General features: G+C 38.0%; 1 protein-coding gene across 2 annotated transcripts in view; it reads left to right on the forward strand.

The window, feature by feature from the left end:
* Mrps35 (mitochondrial ribosomal protein S35) overlaps positions 1-11,102 on the forward strand; it is a 51,629-nt gene extending 40,527 nt beyond the window's left edge. For both annotated transcript variants that reach the window (XM_021252093.2, XM_004874681.4), the window contains exon 8: positions 10,624-11,102. In XM_021252093.2, coding sequence (XP_021107752.1) covers positions 10,624-10,893 — 270 coding nt within the window. In that variant the 3' untranslated portion in view covers positions 10,894-11,102. The remainder of the gene's footprint in view (positions 1-10,623) is intronic.
* The last annotated feature ends 2,455 nt before the right edge of the window (positions 11,103-13,557 follow it).

The following is a 13,557-nucleotide window of genomic DNA, read 5'->3' on the forward strand; positions in this document are numbered from 1 at the left end:
TGAACTCATGGAAATCCTCCTGCCTCAGCCTTCTAAGTACTGAGATTATGGGCATGCACCACCAAGACCAGTGACTTGCTGTAATCTTTTTTTTGTTTTTGTTTTTTGTTTGTTTGTTTTTGTTTTGGTATGGGGATCGGGTCCTTGCACCTGCAGGCAGCGAAACCACTGAGCTAAATCCCGGCCCTGACTTACTGTAATCTTAAACAGATCATTGGAAAATGGGAAAGGGATGTAGAGGAGAGTGGTGTGAGGGGAAGGGGAATAAAAAATTAAACTGTGTTGAACATATGTTAAGTACACCTATCTCCTCCCTAAGATGAATGCAGACACTATGTCCTGCTAACTGGTACTGATAAAAAAATTTAAAAGTAAATAAAATTTTTAAAGGACTGTAAAGGCAGGTGTCGTAGTGCACACCTGTTATCCCAGCACTCAGAAGGCTCCGACAGGAGGATCTCCATGAGTTCGAGGTTAGTCTGGGCCATATAGTGAGTTCAAAGGCCAGCCTGACCTACATAATGAGACTCTATCTCAAAAAGAAAAGGACTGTAAATGTAGCTAAAAATGTAATTAACACTGAAAATTTGACTATTATACAGTGGACCCTTGACTTATGAACTCAGTTCATTTGTGAGGGCTGGTTGTAACTTAAGTCGGTCAATGGAAGGCTAAGGCTCCTCTACACAGCCTTCAAAGTACAGGAAGATCTCAGTATCCTTAGACACTGGCCCAAAATTTCTCTCTTAACCCCACACAGGAAAGGATGTTGTAATGTTCCTTCCAGAACTCTTTAAGGGTTAAATCTGTATCTGAGACCATCTGGATGCACAAGCGGCTGACATTTGGGTCATAACTCAAGACTGGTCATAAGTTAAAACTAAAATGCTAGTTGTAATTTACGTTGTTCATATGTCAGGCCAGTCGTAACTTGAGGGTCCATGGTACTATTATATTTTAGGGACAGTTAAGAACAATTAAATAATACTGAAAGTACACTTGTGTCTTGATTTTTTTGAGTTTATTATTTTGCCAGTATCTTGTAAAAGGAATTTGCCCCACAGGAAACAACAGGAGTAAAAATTCAGTAAAAGTTGCCTTACTCTAGATTCTTTCTGTGGTCCCATAACAGAATCCAAACAAGCTTGTATTCTGGATTTGATGCAAGGAGCCTTTGATCTTTAATGTTAATTACTTTGATGATAAGTTAAATAGCCATGTATAACTGTCCTACACAGATACAATTAAAGAATTCCTATATTAATATTGGTGTAGTCCTCTAAACAAACACTATCAGTTAAGAAGCTTTAAGAGAAGACAGATGAGCTGTGAAATTTTTCAGAGCTACTGGAACATAATTTTTATTAAATTGAATTTCTTTTTTTCTTCACCAGCATGGAATCCATACTTACAATTGATGTTATCACCTGAGATTTAATCCAATATTTAGAAAGCTTCTGTTTAACCTATTACAGTATTTTTCATAGGCTAGCTTCTGAGCACATAATACTCAAATATTTGTGTGCCTTGGCTTTTTAACTTTTGCACAGACGTTACCGTACCATTGAGAGAAAACTAGTTGGAATCCCTCTGAAAAAGTGTTGATCTAGACTTTGATATGAGGATAATACTGTTATAGAATATTCAGAACAATATAAATATGAAAGTATCAAAGAAGACTTCAGTGAGCATAGACTCCACAAAGCATAGGCTTTGGGCATATAGGCCTAGTGATGATTCAGAGAATGATTAGTACTGGTACTATCCTTGGCAGTTTAAAGAAGCAGAGACTTGTAGAAATTTGGATTGATATTTTAGAGATATATATTGTTAGCTTAGGAATAAATTATTAGTTTAATATTTGGAGCCATACAGTCTAGAATTCTAATCCCATTTCTACTATTTTCTGCCTGTGTACTCTTTCAACAGTTTAACTTTTGAGGCTTGGTTTTCATCTAGGACTTTTTGGAAGGATCAGGGAGTTTTATGTAAAATACCTAGCAAATAATGAGCTCTCACTAAATGACTATTAATGTTAATACCACTAAAATGACTTTTTTCTTAGAATTTCAAATTCATTTATTCTGTTTCTGTATATATACCTTACATTTAATTCATCTTGGTATGGTTGCACACACCTATAATTCCATCTACTGGGGAGGCTGAGACAGGGTCACAAGTTCCAGGCCAGCCTGGGTAGCACTGGAAGACTTTTATTTTATTTTTTTATTTTTATTTTTTTTTGGTACCAGGGATCGAACTCGGGTCCTTGCACTTGCCCAGCAGGCGGCGAAACCACTGAGCTAAATCCCCAGCTAGACTATTTTAGAGTAGAGTAGAATGGTTAAAATCTGAGGATGTGGCCCAATGGCAGATTGTTTGCCCAACATGAGGGAAGCCCTCAGTTTGTTTCCTGCGGCCCAAAAAAGAAAAGAAAAAAATCACATCTATATACTACTGTATTTAAATTTGTAGAACATGGATCCTACTTACAACCTTATATAACTGATAATAACAAAACTTCCTAAATTAATTTTTTTGCTTGATAATTTTTAAATCTTCCACAAGTAATTAGGTTAAATGTTTGAAGGAAGCATCTTGCAAAGGACTTGTACAAAAGATAGACTGAAACACAAAAATTGGGACAAAGGAAAAACCACTTGCTTTAGAAGACATAGAGATCTGAAATTAAGTCCTAAAGATCTTTAGATGACTTTAATATTGAATTACTACTAATATTGCTTTTTAAAAATCTAAATGTTTGGGTATCTTACTGCCGAAAATAAATCTAGCTTTGTAAAAGTGGTTCTGAAAAGTCAGGTAACAGAAATTTCTAAGTTGGATAATTTTATTCAAGCACTGTGTATATCATTCATCTTTATTTTCCCAGTATTTAGTACCGTGCCTGGCATGTTAGCCTTTAGCAAATGTGCTTTAAAGCAGATCTAAATTGAATTTCTTCACATACTCAGTTAAGTTTAGTATTGGGCTGGGGGTGTAGCTCAGTGATAGAGCACTTGCTTAATATGTGTGAGGCCTTGGATTTAATTCCTAATACTATGCCAAAAAAAAAAAGTTTTGATGCTTCAAAGAATTGGCAGTAATTATTTTCACTTTTTTATCCATCATGAATATTTGCCTCCCAACTTTTTTATGATTTTCAAATCCCTTGGGATTTTTTTAAAAAATGGTTAAGCTGTTTTCCTTCATATAACATAATGAATTACTTGTAGTCATAAGTAGTGTAATGTTACTGTGATTCATTTTTTAAGCAAAAGAAGTTTTGAATGGGAAGTGACAAATTTGTATTTAGTGAAGCAGATATATCTTTGCCCTCTGCTACTTCAGAATATACTGACCTTTCCATCAATTAGTATATGTTTTTCTTTGTATTAAATTTATAATTCAAGGGGGGAAAAGATGGTAAGTTCAAGTTGTTATTATTTTGCTCTTTGGATATTCTTTTTATATTGTCTTTATGTTTCTTAAAACCTGTTCTGCCACTAATAACCAGTGTGGTTTGGAACAAATTATTTAATTACTCGATTTCAGTTTCCTGGTCTGTAAAACAGATGATAACATCACTAACTCATAGGGTGATGTGGGAGTTCAGTAAGTTAATTCATTAAGGAACTTCAAATAGTGCCTGGCATGCATTGAGTACCTCCTTGGCCTCATCCTGTGCTGGTGTGTTCTTACTGGCTGTTTTTAACTTCCTTGAATGTCCTAAATCCTTTCCAGCTTCATGGCCTTTATGGATGCTGTTTCCCTTGTGAAGTGAATGAATAAATGACTAATTGAGTCAGTAAAGAGAGCAAGATCACATGGGTGAAAAAATTGTTTTTTCTAAGGTTGTGGTTAGGCAGGCTTTGTTCTTGCAGGCAGGGAGGAAAAGAAACTGTATGTATATGTGTGTTATATCCATACTGATAGATTAAATTGGGAATAGAAATGTTTACTAGTGGAAGTATTTTCTAAATTTATTAGTTGACGTATTAAAATAAGTGTTGATAATATAATCAAACTCTGCCTAAATGATGATCAGTGTTAGCTTATACTGGTATTTTTTAATTGCCCCTAGTAATTTGAATATGCTATTATTTGTGCCTTAAAATTACTATATTCTAGCTACCCTTCAATAAAGAAAACAAACAAATGGGGCCGGGGATTTAGCTCAGTGGTTTCACCGCCTGCTGCGCAAGTGCAAGGACCCAAGTTCGATCCCTGGTACCTTAAAAAAAACAAAAAACAAAAAACAACTGACTACTTCAGTGCTGGATATGATTTTAGAAGCTAAAGTTTAACCATAGCAACGTTTTAAAAATGAATTGAGAAAGACACACAACAAGTGTCACCAGTACTGATCATCTATTTTTGGGTGAAAGAATTACAGGAGGTGTAATTGCAAAAGATGGTAAATGTTTAAATTTTTTAATTGTATTACAGTAAAAGACTGATTAATTGCCATTAATCACCCTGAAAATATTCCACCGCCCTTGGAACACACCCATCCTTCTTATCACCTTCTGATGCTGTCCTATCTGCCTCAGTTTTGTGCATTGATTCATGGTCATTTTGCCTTTGGGGAAGAGGAAGATCTAGTGAATAAGGTGAATGAGGATACAGCATCATGTTTTTATGAGTCTGCCATTCTATTGAATGGTACTTGGCAGTAGCATTCACCATCTTTTTGTGCACACTTCATGAAGACAGACGCTCATGAAAGAATTCTTCGTAAGTGCTTCAGAAAGTGGCAGAAATGATGGGGTAGGTGTATTGGAAGCAAGGGGGAGTATTTTGAGTAGGATTAAGGCAATGTGTCTTTTACTAAAAATTTTACTGCAGTAAGTACACACAGTATATTTTGACCATCCTTTTATAGATTATTTTTCCCTTTTTTAGTAATGTCTACCTTTTCTGTTAGACTGTTTATGAAGTTGCAGCCTGTGAACAATATGTCAAAATTCACTTCTGCTTCCTAATAGGAAGCACAGGTTCAAAGGGGTAGGGAAGTAGGAGGGAGTGGGGGAAAGGAAAGAAGGGAAAGAAAAAATATGAGAAAAGAAGGAAAAGATGGAAACAAAGCTTTTGTAAATAGGGAGCGGTGGAGGAGTGGAAGGGAGGGAAGGGGAATGGGAAAAAACAAGAACTAAGCTAAGATACATCATGTAAAGGTACAAATTCCCAGTGATGAATGTGATCATAGTGTATACCTAAAATGTACCAATAAAGTTAATTTTTAAAAATTCACTTCTGGGTTACTATTCTTTTAGGCTTTTTCTCCTTGGGTTGTTGTTTTTTTTTTTGGAGGGGGTGTTTGTTTTTTATATAAGTCTTGCTATATAGTCTAGACTAGCTTTAAACTAGCAATCTACCTGCCTCAGCCTCCCGAGTGCTAGGATTACACCCATGTGCTACCGTGCCCAGCTTCCTTTTAGTCTTAACTCCCTGTGTAAAAGGTCCTTTATGTGACAATGAGCATTTTACTGGTAGGCACTGAAATTAAGGAAAACTGTTTAAAAAGAAAATTATGACAGGCCATTTTAAGTCACATAAATATAAAGATATCTCAAAATTATTATAATTATAACATCTTGGAAAGATACTCCTTATTTGCAAATAGTACTGAGCCATTTTAACTGCAAAATTATATTTATAGAAGTGTCTGCTTGCTAGATGTTAAGTCGAAATGTATTAAATGAACATGTTTTGCAAGTTTTATCTTTTCTCTTTTTTCCCTCATTTTGCATATTCTCCAAGGTGATGTAAATTAACATGTATGTGCTGACAATTCTAAACTTTTTGTGTCCGCAAGTCTCTCCTGAGCACCATATATCCCTTGAGACTCCCTCTGGGAGTCATGAAGACCACTCAGGCTCACTTAAACAGCAAAGATAAGGGCAGGAATGCTAAAAAGGTCAGAAATGCCATGAGAAGGAGCTGGGGCAATGCAAGGACCCTTCATCTCTGGGTTCTGTTATTCTCTAGGTAGTAGTGCCTCATTGTCTCTGTAGCTTGATTTCCTCTCCCCCTCCAGGCTCCCATTCCAAAGGTGTAACTTTCATCAGTACAGATTTTATAGGACCAGCCACCAAGGGCAGGGGGCAAGGAGAGAGACAAAACTTTAAAATTAAACCAAGTTCCTTCTTTAGAGTCAAGCTCCAAGGGAGTTACTCTGCTTGGGTCAGGGGCTTCCTTCAGCCATTGGCCAGACAGCCACAGTGACACCTAACAGGGAAATTGGCTGTCAGGAGCCCGGGAGCTGCAGAGAGCAGCTGCTGGCTTTTAAGTTGAATTGATGAAAACACACACCTATGTTAGGATCTTGTGAATTAAAGCACCACCAAATGAATAGTTAGGGATTTAAAAATAGTCCTTAATTTTTAAAGAAAAATACCAATATATTACAAATTAGATGACAGTATTTTCTTCTAAATAATTCAATAAAGACATGGGAAGGAGGCAGTGGATAGAGCCATGTATGAAGATAGGCCATGAGTTCATGGCCACATGGGAGTTCATTGCACTCTTATTACTTCTGTATATTGCTGATATTTTCTGTAAGAATTTTTTAAATCGGCCTGGGGATTTAGCTCAGTGGTTCCAGCACCTGCCTTGCAAGCACAAGGTCCCGAGTTCGATCCCCCGTACCAAAAAAAAAAAAAGAATTTTTTAAATCATGAAAACAAAACCATTTATATGATTGGCACATAAATTTGTTCTAGTATCAGTATCATGTTTGAATAATGTGTTTTTGCTTTAGTGAACTTTTTATTTCATCTGAAGGAAAAATTCAGAAGTTGTTTAATATGAATAAGCCCAAATGTACCTTTTTCTAAGGTATTCAGACATAGAAACATTAGTTTTTAGCTAGAGTGTCTGTATTTAATATTGTCACCTTGACTGGTTTGAGGGCTCCCTAGATTAGTAAAGCACTCTACTGGGTGTCTGTGTGGGCCGTAGGTGTATGACCTTGGGGACCCCAGTGGTTCCTGACCACTTACTTGGATCTTTCCAGCCCTCTCTCCTTCTTGAGGTTAGCACCTTTTCTCTGCCATGCCCTTCTGCCTGACTGTGTAATAAAACTGCAGAAAAACCTCTCCTTTAAATTGTACATGTCAGGTATTTGTCTCCTGCAGTTACAAGCTGACTAATACAGTATCCTAGTGATATCTACTTTCTTCTTGTAAACCCAGGCACATTGGTAGCCCCTCCAGTAAATGTGTTTTGAAAGAATATCTCATAATGGTCACAGTCCGTTTTCTTGCAGCTGATGTGTTGAAAAAATTTTATTTTATGTTTGTTTGTTTGTGTTTTGTAGGCTTTTCTCATATTTGGGTTTTGTTTATTTTTATCGCCATGGTGTAGCATTTATACACTTACCTATATTTCTTTTTGAAGCAGGGTCTAATAATTGAAACTGGGTCTTCCCACTGACCAGCTCCCTCAGCTCTTTTTATTTTATTTTTTTTTTGAGGCAGGGTCTCACTGAGCTGCCCAAGCTGTGTTTGAGTGCTGGGATTGCAGGTGTGTGCCACCAACTCTAGCTTCTATTTCCTTTAAGTTGATAATTGGAACTAAAGGCTTAATCAGACACTAATTAGGTTTTTTGAGGGTTTTTTTTTAAAAAGTATTTCATAGTTGGTATTATAGACTTTCACCAGAAAAATACATGGTGTCTAATTGTTTCTCTTTTTGTAAATTTAGCGCCATAGGTTTTTATAGCCAGAAGTTATAGAAAAATTATGAATTTTTTTTAATTCCCCAAAAGATGTTCTTGCAAACTTAAAATTTTTAAAAAATTTTATTTGTTTAGGATATGTAAAAGTTATCCTTCCAGTATTGGATTTGTTGAATAGAATCACCATAAACCTTAGAGGAAGCTAATTATTGTTTTGCTTTTGTTTTTTTGAAACAGGATCTCACTATGTAGTTCAGGCTGGCCTTGAGGGAGTTCATTATACAACATAAAAAGGGCCTCAGAATCTCATAGTACAGATTTGTTGATTGTTACCATGTAATTTTATTCTCTTGAGTTCACTAATCCTGCTTTCTGCTATATTCAGGGTGCTTTTTGCACCCATTCATTGATTTAATTTCAGATACTGTGTCTTTCTAGGTTATCATTTGATATCCCCTTCCCCATTCTGCCAGTTCTGGAGATTGAGCCCTGGCCCCTTTGCACTGGGCTAAATCTTCAGATTTTTCTTTTCTTTTTTTTTTTTAAAGACAGGATTTTGATAAATTGACCAGGCTGGAATCAGACTTGCAGTACTGCCCTAGCCTCCCAGAGTGCTGGGATTCCCAGAGTGCAGGTGTGTATTCCGCTATACCCAGCTGAATCTTTGTTACAGATACCAATTCTGTGTTGAAATTCTTTATTTTAATATTCATATTGCTTTGTTCCCTCTGTTTTCTTTAACAAATTAATCACGGTTATTTTAAAGTGATACCCTGGGTTCAATTACTAGCACCACAAAAAAGAAAAAGAAAAATATCTCTTTTAGATCAATGACAAAGACATAATTAGAAATTATTTGCAGCAGGGTTCTAGGGGAGGAGCACAGGCAAAGTAGTCCCTGCCTCACCCCTCACCAAGCCTATAGCCTCCCTACCAGATAAAAAGGGCACATAGACTTGATTCTCAGCTGAATAAAGTGTTGCTAAAGCATAAGCTGGGGCACTGTTCCAACCTCAAATTCAGTTTAGCAGGGTGGGGCAAACATGCAGGAATTATGAATGCAGATACCTACTTTGGCTCAGAAATTTGGAGATAAGGAAGATATCCTGCATAGTTTTGTTTTATTTTGTTTGTTTTAAGGAAAGATGCTCAGTTTGAAGGATTCAGAGGAGGATTTCCTCTTGGCAGTCTCTGGTGGGAGAACCTCTTCCTTGGCCCTTACTGATCTGAGTGGGTTTGCTGATTCAGGGCATCCCCAGTGGCCTGTTGTGTTTGGTGGGGCCCTTCTGTTTTTTTCATTTTTTAATGAGTTCTAAAGGGGAGAAGGGTAGGAGGGTGGCAGTTGGTGGAACTGTGGCCTGCTGCGTGGCATATGCTTAGCTAATTCTGAGGAGCCTTGGATCTCTGCTCAAGCTGGGGCTCTTTCAATGTGGTTTGGAGGTGGAGTAGTATTTCTCACAGCCTGATGTGTGTACCTGAGTTGTAATATGTTAGCACCTTTAAAAGTGGTTACTCAGGGTGGTGAGTGATTCTATAGTACTTATGCTCAGGGTATTGTGTATTAATTTGGAGAGAATGTGACTGGTATTCACCATTGCTGTGAACCAGTGCATATTATTTGTTAACCCCTTGCTTTCTTTTTCACAGAATGTTGCATCTGTATTGTTTTAGTTACTTTTTTCATTGCTGAGACAAAATACCTGACACCCAAAGTTAAAGGAGGAAAGGTTTATTTGGTTTACAGTTTGTAGAGGTTTCAGTCCATAGTCAGCTGGCTCCAAGGCAGGGTGACATGGCAGAGGGGCATTGAAGAGGAGAAAAAGTCCACAGCAAGTAGGCAAGTGAGAGCACATTAGCCTTCTTTCTGTCTATATTTTATGCAGGCCACTCGCCCTAGGCAAGTGTAGCACTCACCCTTAATCCTAGCCAGAACTATGCCAGACCAATCAGTGGACTGATTTAGTAACCATACACCCTTGATCCCAGCACCACGCACTCTAGATCCAGCCACCTCTGAAACCCCTCTGCTCTGTGACTCCATAAGGCTTTAGGAGGACATCTAGACAGAAGCCGTAACATTCCACCCCTGGCTCCCCAAAGACTCATGCACATCCCTTTATGCAGAAAGCATTTAGTCCATCTCTTAAAAGTTGCCTGAGTCTTAACAGTTTCAGCATTGCTTAAAAGTCCAAAGTTCCCTCTGAGATTTAAGGCAAACTCTTAGCTGCAAGCCCCTTTACAAATGAAAAGAATGGGGCTGGGGATTTAGCTCAGTGGCACCATGCCTGCCTTACAAGCTGCAAGGTCCTGAGTTGATTCCTGGTACCAAAACAAACAAATGAAAAACAACAACAAACAAATGAAAAGAATGTTAAACCCTTCCAACATTCAATGGCACAAGATAGACATTTCTATTCCAAAAGGTACAAATAAAGGAATACAAAGGAATGAGACGAAAGCAAGTCCAAAAACCAACAGGACAAACATTTAAGTCCTGTAGTTCCATGTCCAGCATTGGAGGCAATCTGTGACATTGCCCTGTCATTCCCTCAACCATGTACGATGATAAAAAATAGTTTCCTTTCAACTCCCATTATTTTAACCTCTCATTTTAACATGCAAACGTTTCCTGTATATATTGGTAATCAGGATAGTTTTATAAGTGAAATTTGCAAGGCAAATCAGTTGTCACTTCTGTAGACAGAACTAGTGAGTGGTGATGGAGCTTGCCTGCCTGGTGTTCACAGAACCCCATGCAGCCCTGCAGCCAGGCCCAGGCCAACAGTCCTGGATGAGGGGTCAGGCAGAGTGCAGCCGAGTGCTGACCAGGGCTGCCCGCATCTTGCAAACTTCTATTTCACTAAAACAAGTAAACAGACAAACAAAAGTACTTTTATCTTTGGTAACACTTCTCAGAATTCAGAACTTATTTTTTCTTTCAGAAAACTGAAGAATGGGAAAAAAATAAGACTGAAGCAGACATGGAAGAATATATATGGAAAAATAGCTCCTCAGAAAAAAATATCCTGGAAACACTTCTCCAAATTAGCATCGCTGAGAAAAACATGGAAGTAAATAAAGAAGAGCTCCTTGGTACTAAAGAGGTTGAAAATTATCAGAAGTCTCTTGTTAGTCTTAAGAATGAGGGGGAAAATGAAATTACCCTTTCTCAGTACAAAGAGTCAGTGAAGAGACTGTTAAATCTAACATGAGTTGTGAAGTGGGAAGATCTGCTTTATTTTACAATACATGTAATCAATATCTAATTTGATGTAAAAGTGAAAGTTTAAAAACCACTTCTTACCCAAGAGTTAATTTTAAAATTATCTGTAATTGTACTAATGTGCATTGACTGGTTATTTTCAAGTTTTCTAATTTATACACTAAGACAATTAGACTAATTAGAAGATCTTCATGATTTCTCAGGTTCTAAAGTGTTTTATTTCTACATGACAATTTTAATATTCATATATTTACATATATTTTGATGTCACTGGCCACATTTCTTTCACCACAAACTGGCATTTAGTGGTTGCTTTTTAGTAAATGCTTCCAGTTACTGAAAATGTATGCGAGAACCCAGCCTCCAGATTTGCAGTGCAGCTCTGTTCATTGGCCTGCTAGCTACACACTCCATCTTTAGTACCCAGACAGGTCTTTGGGTGTATTTTTAAACCTAAAAAGATTTTTCCATCCTTCTCTTTGAGGGACACTTTCTATTGATTCTACTCAGTTTGGGATCCTACTTACTTTATTATAGACCTCATTTTGCTAAGCCCAAGCTGGCAGAAAAAATACAATTGGAGATGAGCTGGTGTTCATCCCTCTGTATGCCGCAGTTAGAGCTGCACAGATCAGGAAAGATGAAGTAGGATTTTGACTTTAATTGGAACAAATGACAAAATGAAAATTGCCCAGAGAAACATTCCATTTGAGTTAGCTGCCAATTCAATGTTTTGTTTTGCTGCTGGAGATTGAACCCAGGGCCTCACTCATGCTAAGCACACACTCTACCACTGAGCGATACCTGGATCCCCAGTTCATTTATTTATTTGTTTGTTTGTTTATATGCTAGGCAAGTGCTCTACCATGGAGCTATACCCCAAGCCCATTATTTTTAAGTATATCTGCAAGTCATCTCTTACCACTTCCAAAGTTGTTGACAGGTGATTAATTTAAAATCATCGTAAAGGAATTATTGAGTATTCATTTGCCTAATAGATATATTTTGGCATACAGAATTAAAGAATATAAATGAAAGTCAAAAGGAATTCCAAACCAATTGTGTAAAGCATTTGTATAAAATGAAAGTATGGGTCAAGCATGCTGGTACATACCAAAAATCCCAGCACTCTGAAAGGCTGAGATGAGAGAATCATCAAGTTTGTGTTAGGGTAAACTGAGGCATGACTGAGACCCCCAGGGCAGGCAAAAATGAAGCAACAAGCATTGACGCTGGGGCTTGGGCAATGGGAAACTTCATAGGGGAGTTTGGGGAGGGGAGGGGTAGGAAAGTTGCCAGGAGGAATGGAAAATTTTATCTTAGAGTTGAGAAAGTTTTTTGTTCTGGAGTGGAGGAAGTCTGGTGGTCTCCAGGGGTATCTGGACCCACAGATGTTGCTGCATGGGGTAGGCTGTTTATCTTGAACCTAGGCCTTGGCATCCTGTTATCCTTTACATCTTGTAGGATGTGCAGCAACATTGCCTGGGAAGTTTTTTCTCTTCTGCCTTGGTGGGGGTCTGACAGTTTGAGCCCAGCCTGAGCAACTTAGTAACTTAGCAGGACCCTGTCTCAAAATTTTAAAAAGTAATTTAAAAAAGGGGTGAAGATGGAGCTCAGTACTAAGGCCCTGGGTTTAGTCCCCAATACAACATACACACACACATATGCACCCACACACAAAGTATGATTTGCTAAGGCCAAAATCCTACAGGTTATAGAGGACAAAAATATGGCCTAAGGTACAAAAAGGAGGGCTATGTTGTGTTCCACTGGTAGAGATAGTGAACGAAAGTCAGGACAGATTTTTAAATGCTTTTTTGATCATGTTTAGAGTGTACTTTAGGAAATCCAGCAGTCTGGAAGACTGAGGCATGAGTAGTCCAAGTTCTACCCAACTTGAGTAATTTAGCAAGACCCTGTTGACTGGGTGTGGTAGCACATGCCAAGCACTGGGGAAGCTAAAATAGGATAGCCTTGAGTCCAAGGCCAGCCTGAACTACATAGCAAGATCCTGTCTCAAAAGAAAAAAAAAAAAAGACCTTGTAAATTTTTTTAAAAGGGCAGGGAATGTAGCTCAGTGTAAGGGGCCTGGTTTCAATCCCTAGTAACACACACATACGCACACACACACAGTATATGAATACATTTAAGCACTCATTTGGAGAGAAAGAAAACAAACAAGGTTGAAAGATACACTAAAAACAGTCAAAGCTGAGGAGGTGGTCATTTGAGAACATAAGATGCCAAGGTTAGGGTGGTCCATCTTGTGTAATAATATATTACAGAGGAAATAGTGATGTGTAATAAAGAATTCAACCCTGCTGGGAATGGTGGTGCATGCCTATAACCCTAGCACTCTGGAAGGGTTAGGCAGGAGGATCACAAGTTCGACCCAGCCTGGGCGACCTATCACCTTAGCAAGACCTTGTTTCAAAATTTTAAGTGGGCTGGGGGCCACTCAGTACAAAGGCCATAGGTTCAATCCCAAGTAGCACCAAAAAAAAAAATTGATCTCGACCTTCCCCAAAGACAGATCTGGACTTTGCCCTCAGCCTTTTGAAGCTAATGTATGTCACAGTTTTTTAGGGAGAGAGCCCCACAAGTTCTGAGGCTATAGCCAGCCCTGCCATAAAAAATAACTGATTCAAAGTGA

The sequence above is a fragment of the Heterocephalus glaber genome, unplaced genomic scaffold (genome assembly GCF_053883595.1).
Source record: "Heterocephalus glaber isolate CG9 unplaced genomic scaffold, H.glaber_assembly_v1.0 deba00001733, whole genome shotgun sequence".
Taxonomy (NCBI): domain Eukaryota; kingdom Metazoa; phylum Chordata; class Mammalia; order Rodentia; family Bathyergidae; genus Heterocephalus; species Heterocephalus glaber.